Source organism: Thunnus albacares, chromosome 23, assembly GCF_914725855.1.
Source record: "Thunnus albacares chromosome 23, fThuAlb1.1, whole genome shotgun sequence".
Taxonomy (NCBI): domain Eukaryota; kingdom Metazoa; phylum Chordata; class Actinopteri; order Scombriformes; family Scombridae; genus Thunnus; species Thunnus albacares.
Window position 1 is genome coordinate 6709094 of NC_058128.1, and position 15624 is coordinate 6724717.

The window sequence follows — 15624 nt, forward strand, 5'->3', positions numbered from 1 at the left end:
ACAACAAATTGAAACCTTAACATAAAGTAATGAAAAGAAAAAAAATGTGTGATGAATGTGTGGATCAAATTTTCAGGCCCAATTTCATGTGTATTTTTGCAGATGGCTACTGTGTTCAGTACCAGTAATGCTATTCCTGATGCTAATGGTTTCTCAGTGTTATTCTAAATGTATTCACTTTTTCTATTTTCACCAGAGACTAACAGACAGTGTTGTAGGGTTTAGCACAAATGTGACTGGGGGCTAAACCATAACCTCTGCTCAGTGGTTGTGAAAATCCACCTGAAAAAGAGGTGAAATCATTTGTTTTGATGAAAATATATAATAAAACTAAGATACATTTTATGGCACTTCCTATAATATTCACAGTTATATTAAGTCCTTACGATAAACCACAGAGTAAATGCTGTTCTGTGAATGAAACAGAGTTTAAGTGAGTTCACCCTCAACATCAGCCCTGACTGTGTGCACTGCTGCTCTCTCTGCTGCTGCTGGCCTGCAGTGCAGTGTTGCTGGAGGAGGTCGGGGGCTCCCTGGCTGAGGGGAGCACTCCGTCAGGGAATCAGCTGCACAAAAGGTGCAGTGGAGTGAGAGATTGAGGGAGGAAGCGAAGGCGGGTGGAGGAGCGGGACAAAGCCGAGGCAGTAAAGCCTCCTGCCTGATAGCCTTATCTGATTCCACTCCAGCGCTTGATGGCTTTTTTTCCACCCTGCCTTTAAAGCGCACAGGTTGTGCCTTTGGTGTGAAGCCTAGCAGAAAATGTTAATCAAGAGAGGGACTGTGAAAGGCGAGAGAAAGGGGAGAGTCACTCTGTTGAGGCCATAATCTGTAATGAGACCGAGGCGATTCAGTAGCAATTGAGAGAGGAAGAATGGGGCCATGATGATGATGAGCAGGGAGGTTCACTCTTTCACTGGCGTTTGTTTTTCTGTTTTGTTCCTTTTCTCTTGCAGAGTCACTGCTCGTGCACCGGTCCGCGGGCTGCAAACAGCCCCGGGTCACAACTCATTTAACACACACTTGGACGTCACTTTCAATGTCTGCAGCTGACAGATGAAAAACACTGCTGACTGCTCGTCTGACAACTATTGGTACTCATCTGTGTATGATTTATACTTCCCTCTGTGGCCGGCAGGGCTGGGTGTCAAACCTCAGTGCTTTTTTTGGTAGCAGCTGAAATGTGTCTGCAGCAATGAGTATCGAAAACTGTCAGGTACTGAAAAGCTGGCATCAAATGTCTGGTCAGATTCGTAGTCTTGATTACTAATTTGTTTGATCAGATGGTTTCTTATTTAAATCATCTAAAAAAAATGGCCTTGTGTTAAAACATTTAACATTTCAGAAGTGCAAATTAGCTGAGTAAGGCCATTAACAACATGGGCAGGTAGAGGAGTGCTAGAATTGGAGCAACATTTTGTTCTTGTCTTTTTTTAAAGGTGCATGCTTATCTAAAACTGAGTTAAAACATTGGTAAATAAGCTAGTTCAGGATCAAGGATTTTGAGAGTGTCAGTGATTGGACTGGAGTAAAGGTCATGTAGAAAGTTTCTTCTGACCTACTATGTGTGAATTAGTTTTCCTCTGTTTCACATTTCTAATGCAAACAATCAGTCAATGGTCACTGATATCAAGGTCAAAAACACCACAGGCAGGATATTTGTCTGGTCTGTTTGTTAATATTGGGATGTGAAATAAACTTGTAGAATTAAAATTATAGAAAGGTTCTTTAAGATTATTAGTTGCTGAAATTTAGATCACCAAAGATAATCACCTCATGATCAATCAAAGGTGCAATTAATTCACCCAATTTTTCCTGGGCTTCTGTAGACACCAATTACTATTATTGAATTATTATGCCCCAGATCAATTTAGGAATTGAGACTAAAGTCAGCTCATGTACAGAGAGAGATGATTTTACATATATTACCACATCACCTCCTTTACCTGCTCTATCTGCTCTGAAAATATTAAAACAACTAAAAGAAACAGTTTGATTATCAGTCTCTGTTAAAATCATAACATCCGGATGAGTTTGAGGTAACAGGATACTTAAGTGATCATATTTGTTATGACTTAGTAAACTACGTATATTTATATGTAAGAAACCAAAAACACTTTTACTAATATAAACCTGTGGATCATGTAAGACCCACTAGAAGTGTGTGGCGGTGTATTTATCTGCAGAGACTCTCCTCTCTGCCCGTATTTTCTTATTATTTTGCTGTGTTCAGGACGTTTCTAGGCATCAACCTTTGAGCAGTGGGTGTGTAGCCTCCAGCCAATAACAGCGCTCATGTGTGTGGTCGGTGTAGCGACCAGGTTACATCACTGTCTGCGTCTTGCTCCTCTGCTCCGCTCTGCTCCACGTCTCTGTGTCATAGATGTATAAAGAGCTGCAGGTCTGTGTGTCTGCTTGACCGAGGGCGGCGCTGAGCTACACACACACAGAGCAGAGGGGCCACAACGGACGGGATGAAGCTCTGCATTCACACAAAATCCGACAATGCGGCACCTTCCTGCAGGGTTGCGCAAAGGCGTGGGCGTGTTTATTTGTGCTTTAGAATGTAACCGCCGTGAAACAATCAGAAAATAACGTTTTATTTATCTGACTCACGGGACTCACCGGCGCCACTCGCTCTCTTCATTCAGTCTCTAGCTCGCTTGACTGGGGAGGACAACTTTGAATGCTGTGTGTTTACAAACACCAACCGATAAATCCTGCATAGCATATCTTTAAGTAAAAGTTCATCAGTATTAACAGTAAAATGTACTTTAAGTATCAAGGTAAAAGTACTCATTTCATCCCTCTGACTGATATATTATTATATATGACATCATTAGATTATTAATACTGAAGCATCAGTGTTAGAGCAGCATGTTACTGTTGTAGCTGTTGGAGGTGGAGCTAGTTTCAACTACTTTATATACAGTTAGCTAGTTTAGTCCACTGGTTCTCAACCTAGGGGTCGGGGTCCTCCAAAGGGTCACCAGATAAATCTGAGGGGTCGTGAAAGTTTCAGTTTTTGGTCTTTTTCTCTAATCTTCGATTTTCACTGAAATATTGAATCATTTGAACATTTATTGAAATGAAAGCATGTGAGAAGTTTAGAGGGAAAAATCACTATTTGGTGGAGCTGTTAACAACTCATAGACATCTGAAATGTGACCCTGACTACACACTACTTTTTGTAAGACGTCAAAAGCCCAAAAAGGTTGGAAACCACTGGTTTCATCTTTAACAATGTGTTGTGTTTTAAAAGCTTGTTATATTAACCATTGTGTCAAATCTTCACCTGAAAAGTAACTAAAGCTGTCAAATAAATGTAGTGGAGTAGAAAGTACAATATTTCCCTCTGAAATGTAGTAGAGTGGAAGTATAAAGTAGCATCAAATGGAAATACTCAAGTAAAGTACAAGTACCTCAAAATTATACTTTTGTACTTAGTTACTTTCCACCACTGCAGTTTACTGATGTGCATTTACATGAAAAACACTTCTGTAATTCAGTGAAACAATGTCAGAGCCTGGATGCAATTTTTAACACACACACACACACAGACAGCGGTCTATTGTGTTTTTAACGCATTCACTTGTTTGTTGCTCTCTTTCCCGCTTAATCCCAGACTTTTGTCTCTGCTCATCATCTACACTGTATAAAGTGTCCCATAATTCCTTTAACAAAGGTCACATTCAGCAGCGGAGAGGAGCTGACCCCCTTTTTAATAGCAAGAGAATGTCAGAGTGCAACATGCCCCACATATACAGCCCTAAACTATGTGATTAAGAGCGCGAATTTAGAGCAAACAGCATTCACTCACACACACACACACACACACACAGAGATAAACAGAGTCTAAACTGATCTCTAACGGATGAGAAATAGGTTTATGGGAGGTTCTGGGTTTAAGTTCTTAAATATGTGATGATCCTGTAAATCTACCGCCTCAGTGCGATGAGACAAAGCCATAAAGTATGAAGTATGGTGCAGCAAGATAAGGAGGTGAGAGGTCTGAGCGCCAAAGCAGACCTGTAAACCAGGCCAAGCGTATCATTTCACAATAGTATAGAATGAGGCATTGTTGGGCGTTTTGAACAAGCTCCACATCAAAGGTGAAGATCGAAATCTTATCTGATAAAAGCACTGCAGGAAAACAGTGGGCAGTGCAGCAGACCAGCAGGAGGTGCAGTAGAAGGGGCTGTGCAGGTTTTCAGACTGATAAAGCAGTCAGACGACCCACATGTGCACATGAAGAGTGACTAAATGTGGTTTGAGCTGTTGTAACCTTCACAAGTGTGCACTTATGTCTGTTTGCGGATGAGTGAAAAAGCATGAAAAGTAAAATGTAGCACCTGTTTTCATCAAGCAGTCGAGTCAGTAAGTAAAGTGGTGTATTATTTACTGAATTTCCCATTTACCTACTTTAGTTTGATGCTATGATACAGTAGAAATGTGTGTCATACAGTTTGAGTTAAGCCTATAAAGATTAAAGGATTAAGATTAAGTCCCTGTTAACAGTAAAACTGCATATTAGCTTCACATTCCCAGGAAACAATGCTCACTGGCATGTTCACACATTTTCATGTAATTTCACACGATATACTTTTTCATTTGACCATGAAGTTAGAGAAATGATACAAAATTACTCTCTATTTGCTATCTAGCAAGCAAGATAGGTTGCTTGTCAGGCCAAAACAACCCACATGACCATTACAAAAACACTTTATATGAGTATATTCTGCTCTGCCACCTGCCTGGTTATGGTTAAAATTGGATGTAAACTGTGGTCTGTCATGTGATTCATCCAATCTGACTTTCTACTGAAGATCTTTTGTAGAGCCTGAGTGATACTGTGTTTCTGATATGCTGATATTGAAATTTAAAAATCCAATCCAACAACATATCGGCTGATGATCTGCATTTTTACAATGTTGTCTTTCTTCTCCTGCTGCAGTTTTTAATATGCCAAGCATATTGGTAAACACTAATTTCAATTATGAGTCAAATTTTTCATGTTGATTGATCCAAAATTGTCCTGTTGTACGCCTGTCAGGTCATCAACTGTCTTCTTGCGTTGGCAAATAATAATAATGATGAACTAGAAGGAGCGTAAACACATAACTTAAATAATCTCGATTTGTTTTCTTCTTTTTCGTTGTAATCAAGATACATGCTGTCGTCTTGTCAGTGCTCTCTGCTGGACAAACTATGTAATGGTGCTACTGTTTCTAAATGACCTGAAATCTAGTTTGGTATTTCTTGTTACTAGTTACATATACACTGATACCAGTATGTCTACTATAAGCTGATATCAGCTGATGTATTGGCCTGGAAGATTTATTGGTCTAGCTCTAATGTTTTGTGACGTCTTGCCACATCTACTACTGCCACTAAGAGAAGACAGTAAATACTCTCATGACCGCAAGAAGTTGCTTGTCAGGAAAGTGTAAACATGATTCATTTTAAGTGATGGAACAAACGATCTGAAGAAACTCAAGCAGCCAAAGTCAAGTTGACCTGAAAAGACGCAAACTAACACTGGCAGCAGCATAACGCTGCACCGACGCTGTTGTAAAGAGCAATGATACCTGTCGTTTATCTTGCACTTTACAGTTAACACTCTCCATCTCGCATCAAGAGCATATTTTTCTTCTGTGATCCGGGCTGATAGCGAGTCCGCTCTTATCAACTCGACTATTAGACATTCAACAGATCTGCGGCAACCCTACAGTACCAGACGTGATTAGACTGAATATCCTGATGTCAGGTCTCAGTTACTATGAGGTGAGCGGACTTGTGAAAACCGCCGTTCACATCCCATCTCCTACTAACAGTCAAGATCGATTTCTTTTAACCATGACTATAATTTCTTCCATATAACCACAATCCTTCCTTGATAATAATCTAATAATTTTAGCTGCCTCAACTTAACCAAACCATTGAGGTTGAAGAACAGCTTCTATCAATCATTTCTTTTAATTGTTAAATAGATTGTGTTGGAAGACAATAACAAAGGGCCTATTTTGTTGTTTAGGTTGTTGGACTTGTTGGACTGGTTGTTGTAGGCTCATGATTCTACAAATACTGAGGGATGGCACAATAAAAACAAAGATCTGCAACACATTGAATATAAAAGCAGTCATTTTGCTTCTATATTCAATGTGCTGCAGCAGTGTAGTAAAAAATAGTCTTTTCAGAGTTTGGCAACATGTGCTGGTTTCTCTTGAGTGCTTACTACAATGTAAAAGAGGGTGACAGTATTTGGCAGCCTTCTCCTTCTGCAGTCGCTGTTGTTGCTCCATGAACACACGACTCCTCCCCCTCACTTTCTCCAAAAAGACTGAGAAGTGTATGTGTGTGTGTGTGTGTGTGTGTGTGTGTGTGTGTGATGAGGCGGAGGTTAAATCTCTGGTAGGAAAACAAACAAAGACACACGTAGCGGCCACACTCCTGTCTCTGGCTGCACGCCATCGGCTTTACCACAAACCACAACTTATGCTTTCCACACACAAACACACACACACACACACACGCCTACGCCCAATCAGATCCTGCCACAGATCCTCACTGATATGCCCCCCCAAGAGTCTAAATCATCTGCTATATTGCAATACAAGATCTCCAGAGATAACCCCACAAAGCCAAATCATCTGCTATTATTGCCCTGCCGCTCCTTGACATTGTGCCATTAATAAGGCCATTGTGGAGGGCGCTCTCTGTTTGGACACTGTATAATAGACTCTTTGACAGATTTACTTTGCACTCTCTCTCTCTCTCTCTCTCTCTCTCTCTCTCCCTCTACCCCTTCCTTTTTTCTCTCTCTTGAATACAACGGGCATATTCCATGCTGCCGCTCATCAATAGGCAAGCTGTTTGTTTGCCCAGTCATTCTGGACTGCTGGTAAATACATAGAGGTATTCCAGACCAAAGGCTGAGCAAACAGGGGTTACATAAAGGCACTGTACCCGAACGCACCACAAGGAACATCCTCCTGCACACACACACACACACACATCTCACACTCCTTCCTCCCTTCATCCCTCTATCTGTCTTTTTTTAAGCGATTGTTTATTTGGTATGCCTTGTTTTTTCCTTTTTGCTCCTTCATTGACTTGAAAAACAATATTTGGCTCCTGATCCACGCCCACAAGTATAGGACAGTAATGTAAGCTGGTGTTGGTGGTGGTGGGTGGGGTCAAAGTGAAGCTCGCCCCGAAGCCGCCAGGTGTTCCATATCAACACTGACATTCATCCCACAGAGTCCCTCACACCACACAGTGATTCGCTGGTTAACAGGTGCTAGCTGCTGCTCTGTGGCGACACAAAAGGAGACCACAGCTACTTGACATCGGTGTCACGCCGCTCTCCGTGACTCAGCCTCAGTCTGTTCAGCCCGCGTTGTTCATCACGGTCAGAAACTAATGGAGCCATTTTGCAATAAAGGCCACAGTGAAGTTCAGATTATGTAAGCACAAATTGGCAAACTTCAATAAATTCCTTTTGTACAATTCATTGTATTCCTTCAGTATTTGTCAGCCGTTTTGTCATGTGAAAGAAACTGACTGTGGCTCAACTAAAGGTGAACGAAGTTATTGAAGCATTATTGCAATATCAGCATGTTCAAGATATTTAAGTATTTCAGCTTGTATGAAAAAATAATGTTTATTTCATTGACTCAAATGCATTTTTAATGTTTTCCTGTCCTTTTATTTCAGATATCTGTGACTGATTTTGGTAAGATTTAGCCACAAGACAATGAACATGAAGCACAATATCTATATATGAGATAAATAATCTAATTATATGGATATAGAAGGACAGTAAACAATTATCATCCAGTCCTTGGTCCACCATACTTGGCTCATGAGAGCCTTTTTTTTTTTTTTTTTACATTTTTTTCCAGCAATTTGGGAATGAAAAAGTGAGTGATTTTTGATCGAATAACAAAGTTTGCAGCCAGCAGTAGAAAAAAATGCAGTTTTAACCCAAACCACTGTGGTTAAAGAACAATTAAACATCCAAAAATATAAAATACTAGAGGAGTGAAAGATGAACAGGCAGGGACAGAGCGGAAAAATCAACACCAGCCTCTTCTGTAGAAGATGTTTGGAGTTTCCAGTGGTTGAAGAAGTGTGGGATATGTGGTATATAAGGATAAATAAAGAATAATTAGAGGCACACATTGAGGTTGAGTCCGTATTTGTCGACATGTAATGCCGTGGTATTATTTGATAGTTTTTATTAACAGGAAAGAGAAGTAAAGATTAAAAGAGTTTCATCCTGGTGAACTAGTCTTAACTCATACTCTCTCTCTCTCTCTCTCTCTCTCTCTCTCTCTAAACCACTGATCTGTTGATACAGGAATTTAAATGTACTAAATTTAAAAGGCATCAATTAGGAAAAGTTAATGCAGAGAGCAAAATCGTTGGTGAAAAGCAGCTTTCTCTGTCGGACATTTTTAACAGATAAATCACTTGGAAAGCTACATCCAGACCATCCTTTCTTTAAGGAATTTGAGATACAGGTTTCCAAGTTTTAATTTATCCCGCCTGTAATAAATGCTGTTAATTCTAATACATTATAAACGGCCTCTTGGTTCCTCACACAATGTAGCGCTTTATTTCTCTCATGTATATTCTTCTTGTTACAGTTTTTCTTGCTTTTAACATACATCCTTATTGTCTGAAATGCATGTAAAGTACCAGCACTTTTAATGTCTTATTGTTTGTTTTATTGTGTTTATGTTTTCATGGTTTTGTGTCTTTATGCTGCAAAAAGAATTTCCTCTTTCCTCTTAAAGATCTGAACTGAATCTTAAAATAAAACTCAAAAAAATCTTAATCTGTTTAGTGGTATATAATTCATGTGCTCAACACTTGGCATTATGAGTCAACAAGGAAGGGACAGGTTCGGCTCCACTCGTCTCTGCACTGAGAACATGATTACATCTGCTCTTTGTGCTTTATGTACATACATTATCCTCCGTGCTCTTACTCTCGTCTGCGGCACGGATGTTGACTCCAAATACGAGCCGCATGGCAGCGACCGCTGACTGATGACAACCTGGAGGGTCACGGAGTTGAATGGATGGATGAATGGCAGAGTACAGGAAGTTATAGGTGGGGGTGTGTGGAGTGGGGGGGAGGGGTCTCTCTATTTTGGGAATCCTTTGGCAAGTGGTCAGTGTTGGACAAAACAGAGACAATTATGACCAGTTAGACCCTTTCAGAGCTTAATGAGGGGCCACAGTTACAAGTGTTTGGATGAGAGGCGGCCAACACACACACACACATACACACACATGCACACACACACACACACAAACAACAAATACACAAACACTTTAATGTGCTTGTGCACACAACCCACACATGTGTGTATGTGCAAGGACAAACACCACAAAACAAAAGCACCCTGGCAAACATTCAGGAGCAAAATATGACAAATTGTACCAGAACACACTTTGTAAACACACCACACCCATAAACACAAGAACAGAGAGCACAGTGAGTGAGTGTCTTTCTCTAAAGAATACCGCAGACACACACACACACACACACACACACACACACACACACACCAGTTTGAGCAGCTATCCTTGTTAGGACATTGCATTGACTTCCATTCATTGTGGACCCAAACTGTAACCTTAACCTTAACCAGGACCTCAGAGATGACGTGTTGTCTCATTAGGACCTGGCTTTGGTCCCCATGAGGGCTACTGGTCCTGACAAGGTTGGTGTTTATACTGGAAAAGGTCCCAGTGAGGTAACAAAAATGCACACGCACACACATACACACACACACACACACACCCAAGGCACATCTTTGTACTTTTAGTATTATGAGGGCCTTTAACTCTAACCTGAAACTAATCTTTTTAGCTTTTATTAACCTAAATCTAAGTTTGTTTGATAAACATAACAGAGGGCTGATGTGATATACAGTAGAAAAACATGATCCACTCCTGATATCAATATATGGTATCTGATTAGGTGCAGAAGACAAATGTCAAAGTCGATGTTAATCACACTGGATCACACGGTGACGGGAAATCAAATTACAACTGCTTGTTACTTTTAGCCACTACAGGCAAGACACATATAATTTCTTTCAATAATATTTATTTTTATTTATTATTATCAGATTTTATTAAAGGGGAAATGAGCCTCACCTGTGTTTATTTTGTTGATTAAAAAAATCTAAAACAAAATTAATACTGAATATGGACATTTGTCACCTTATACAAACGTCACCTCTATTGCGTCACTTCTCTGGGTCATAATAGATAGATGGCGTCTGTCACACAAACGTAACTGTAGGTCGTTTTTGGCGACTGAATTTATGACCTATAGTGTTGTTTAACGTGGGAAGGCAGGCTCATTACAGCTGCATTCATATCTAAGCAGCATTTGAATGTTATAGTCAAAGTGAAGCTAATTTTAACTACTTTATATATCACAAGTAGTTTTATCTGTAACAGTACATCATGTTTTATAAACTGATGATTTATTTTGTATGTTAACTCTTAAACTGCAAGCTGTCATATAATTGTAGTTAAGTAAAAAGTATCAATATTTACGTCTAAGATGTAGTAAAGTAGAAATATTGTAGCATAAAATGTAAGTACCTCAAGGTAAGTATTGCACTTGAGTGAATGTACTTTAGTTACACTGCAGCTGTAGCAATTAACTAACATTAGCCCACGTAACGTAGTGTATTTAAATGAAAAATTATGTTTTATCGCTTGTGAATTTCATTTGTTAGAGGAAGATTACATAGTATTGCATTAAACCCAAGACCTATCCTTAAACATGCCTCTTAAAAAAGCAAAGTCCAGCCAACATGACATCACTTTGCAAAACTTTCCTCAAGCTCTTATGATAAAAACGTAGCCCGGTTTCATAAGAATAAGCGTACAGACACACACCACACTCCTGTAATACCACTACAGCTTTCCATCAGTAATAACCTCGCAGCAGAATAGTGAGGCCAGCTGCAGGGTTCTTCATCTTGCTTGATTACCGTCTGAACAAACCTGTCCAATCAGTCCCATTCATGGGTGCCAGCATTCACAGGAGACCTGACTGACCTCTGCGGAGGGCCGGCCCCTCAGCCTTGACCTTAGGTGTGGATGCTTATTGTCGGACTCACCAGCCCCAGCGCTCTCACAAAGGCTTGGATGCCAGAAATTAGGCACTTGAGGGAAACTGGAGAACTCCTGGCTAAACTCCTGTTTTTTTTTAAAAAAAGGCAATTCTAAAAATCAAGTGCCGTAATTGAGGGGAAATTTTTAGAGTCGAGAGGAGTGTTGGTAAATGCGTCGGGGTGTTATTGTTTTTCCCACATGGTCTTTTGTGTGAATAGGAGGCAAATAGGAGTGCTGGCAGACAGAGAAAGATACAGCCTTCAAACACTTAAGTATAACACTCAGCATTTTCAACAAGGACCCTATTTACTTGTATTAATTTATCATAATGACTAATTCTGACCAAAATCAAAGACTGATTCAGTAATAAACTGAAATTATTTTAATATTTTTCGTGATGCTTTTCATATGGCAATCTGACTTTTGGTAGCTTTAAGTTTTCTGCATTGCATATTACTTAATTTTCCTTATAGTGACTCTTTTATTTATTGAGTTTTTAATACTGATGAGTTATTTGTTTCTTTTAAGTATATTTGATTAATCATACTATATTCCATTGATTGTCTTTCTTTTTGCGTCAATCACATCCCTATACAACTTTTGTTGTTGCCGCAATGTTGGAAGTGCTAAAAATTTTCATGTTCCCTTATTAGCTGGCTTCAGCTGCTGTCTGAACAGCCTGTTTCAGACAGAAGCTGAACTGAAAGGCTACATTAAGGGCCAGTATAAGATAAATAAGGAGTTTTTTGAACTGTAAATCATGCAAAGATATTCCAGTAGAGCCACAGAATAAAAATATAGACCTAGAAATGTGCATGATACCATATGTCCCCTTTAAATAACCTGCACGTTTCATTACAGATTCATTTCAATGGGAGAACTGTTCAGACTGTATTTGACAGCTGTGAAACTATTCAAGCTGTAGCTCTACAATGAGGCAACTGATAAGATTTTGATGAAAAATAACTGAAAAATAGGGTCCAGATTGAAAAAGTTTTGTGTTAATGGCTACTTTTCATTTTATAATAAACTCACAGTCCTCAAAGTTGGAGCGGCCTTTGTTGCCACTGGGCTGAAGAGATGTGTCGTCCTGCAGTTTGGAAAGTATGTTCAGCACCTTTGTTTTTCTCTCCTCCATCCCTCTGTCCTTCTCTTCATCTTGGTGTTCGGTCGTCTTCCCTGAGGACGCTGAGGACTCGACTTGTTCCTCCCATCCTGGATAATTGGACTCCTCCTCGGTGGGGCCCCCTTCATCTGCGCTGGAACCTGGAGCAGAGGCATACAACGTAAAATATATTTAAAAAAATCTAATGAAGTCTTGCATCTAGTAGTCTTTTTGCTCTGTCTGAAATGTATTTATCACTGTAATCAACACAGTTTCGGACAAAAAAAAAAAACACATCTGTATTCATGGTCGTCTACGTGGAAGTAGCCACTTAGTAAAAAGCACTAAAACCAATTCCTGTTCCTTTAATAAACACTAATTCTCATCACATTGTTCTCCTAAATGCCACATCACACCTCCCTTCAGTCCTTTCAGAGTCTCACTAAGGAGCGGACACTCTCCCTGAAACTTAAACAGCCATCCATTTTGTCACTGACCAGCCAATTAAGAGTCCCATTATCTCTGAATACAAAGTCCACAGAATACACCTCTTGGTATAGCAGCACAGAGACAAAGAGCACCATCAATGCAGACTTGAGCTTAAAGAAGGCTCAGATTGTCTTTTGCAACAGTTTCCATTAGAGTTTCGGACTCTTTTCTTTATACTACTTTTGCAAACATGAGTGTTACTTGTGTTAGTGCATGAGCGATAATTCCAGTGTCATACATTTGGAGATGGTTCTATTCATTAAGAGGAGAAAGCTTGACCAGTCGAGTAGCTGACAGGCAGCAGATTCATCAAGCCGTCAAAACATGGCGGCGCGTATTCATTTATCCCGTCAGTGAGCGAGCAGAGGTCAGCAGCCCAGATTGATGGAGCCATGTCTCATTTGACGGGGCCGTCTTCCACCACGCTGCACACAATCACACGCTCCCATCAACCTCCATGTCCCCGCTGAAGTCTCAATGTCACCAAAACAGATGGCAAGATGAAAAATTTATTCATCTTTAGAGCACAGAATTCATCATTCCTTGGTGTTTTTTTGTATGCAACATAAACCAAATGTCTCGGATGTCTGCAGGGACATCGTGATGCATGTGATGTGAAGAAATTAGTTTTCAAAAATCAAAAACTTTTCTTCGACATGCATCTTACATAGCATTTAAATTAGCGTCAGCTAACAATGCCAACAATTTCATTATTGATTAATCCATATTTAATGTATTGTTTCAATAACCAATTTACTGATTAGTCTACAAAATGTCAGAAAACAGTGAAAAGGCTCTTTATAGTTTGCCAGAGCCCAAGATGATGTTTACAAATGACTTGCTTGTCTCCATAACCCAAAGATTTGCAATTTACAGTGATATAAAACAGAGAAAATGGCAAATCCTCATATTTGAGAAGCCACAGCTACAGAATATATTGATAAATGACTAAAATAATTGCTGGATTTTCAAAATTGTAGTTGATTATTTTCATTTCAGATGTTATATGATGATACAAAACAGAGAAAATGGCAAACGATCACTTTAGACAAGCTGGAAACATTAAATGTTTGGCATTTTTCTTTGGGAAATAATAATTAATCAAGTATCATATTTGTTGATGATTCATTTTCTATCAACTAATGATTAATCAATAATAATTAAAGTCTGCAAGTCCAGACTATTTCTATGATGTGCAATCTTTAAAGCCGGGTGAAACCACGACTGAAATTATTCAGGATTTGGTTTCTTCCTTTTGAAACCCTCCTATCCTAACCTCCAACACGGCCTAATCCATGAATGCACCGCAGTGATTACTGGTCAGTTCAAGCTGGAAACAAGAGCCCATCTAAAACACACAGAGCAGGTTACCATACCAACCATAGCATCTGAACACAGCAGATAGCTGGATTTGGCTGCAAGCGGGCAAGTCAAATCCCCTCGCTAATCTCAAAAAGGCCACTGAAGACAATAAACGCACACACACATGCGCCGCCCACCCTTCGTCCGACTCCCTTTACACAGCATGGTCCAACATCCAGCGCACCAGGCAAAGGCAAGAAGGTTGGACTTGTATCTTTTTCTTTACATGTTTGAGAAAGGGATGAGCATCAGCGAGACAATCAGCGTGCCGAGGCTATTCACTGATGCCACCCAGAGCCTTCACTCCTCTATCTCCTGAAAGAATGGCCCGAATAGAGCGGGGTGGAGTAAAAAGGAAAATCCTCGCCAAATTATTATTCATGGGGAAGGGATTTTCCTTTCAGGGCTCCTTTATCGAAGCCTTTCCCAACACGTCACCCTCTCTATCAGCCCTGACAAGTGCCAATCAAAGGGTGAGTCCAGGTTTTTTTAGAGGGCGAGAGGGGGGGGGGTGGGGGGCAACTTGGAGAAGCGCTGGAGGATTTCAGAGACAATAGCCAATGAGTCCACATTGGTGGTGGCTTAGCGACAATGGTGACATGGCTACACTGTCAGTGTGTGGTCCTCTGGGGGGGAAACGATCCTTGCTTACACGACTAATCTCTGCTTGCACCATCTCTGTGTTTCTGCAGCCTAATCTGTCCCGTTGCTTCCTCAGCCTACCGGAACAATCCACCAGGGTCAGTTCAGATTAGTGCTCTTTGTGGCCCCGCAGATCGCTACATTCATTTGGACACTAACATCTTCAGTAACAGCTGAATGCTAAACACTGGGGTGAACGTGGAGTGACCGGGGCAGTGGGGAAACAGTCATGAAACAATTATGAGGGAGGGATTATTCTACCTATGAATTCCTGATGAGCAAAAACTGACAAAGGTCTTATCATGAGCCTCGCTGGGGAGCAGGGACGTATTATTGCAGCTGAGTTTTGGCTTCAGATTGATCCAAAAACAGATTTATTGAAGTGGAATCAAAGTGGCGACAGAAAAATATTTCATAATTGAATTAAAAAAAAAAACATTCTACATGATTTCGGAAAAAAGTGAAAAATATTGGTATCTGTTTTGTCCAAAAACCCCAAAATATAAAAGCTGTAATAAATGATTTTTATGGCCACTTGGGGCAACATTGACATTTTATCACCTTATAAAGTTCATATGACAAACTTAATGAATGTAAGTTCAATATTCACTCTACTTTTAGCTCTGTTTTGGTTTCCACCAACTCCTGAGGGAAATATCTGGCTCTAGCTGCTAAATGCTCCGCTATGTTCACCAGCTAGTTGCTTCTTGTTTGCTGTTTGTTGCAGAGCAGGTAGAGTACTGTTGGTTTTTAGAGCTTTTCTTAATGAAAACAGCTCGGGAGCAGTGAGAACGAACCAAAACATTAAAGTTGCGGGCCGTAAAACCAAAACAATAAGCAAAAAGACACTAAACGCTCCAATGAGCTACAAGAAACAGC

At 40.1% G+C, this 15624-nt stretch overlaps 1 protein-coding gene across 4 annotated transcripts in view; it reads right to left on the bottom strand.

The window, feature by feature from the left end:
- The window catches only part of LOC122975648, a 56737-nt gene that overhangs the window by 8810 nt on the left and 32303 nt on the right, over nt 1-15624 (bottom strand). For all 4 annotated transcript variants that reach the window (XM_044344175.1, XM_044344177.1, XM_044344174.1 and 1 more), the window contains one exon: nt 12183-12413. In XM_044344175.1, coding sequence (XP_044200110.1) covers nt 12183-12413 — 231 coding nt within the window. The remainder of the gene's footprint in view (nt 1-12182; nt 12414-15624) is intronic.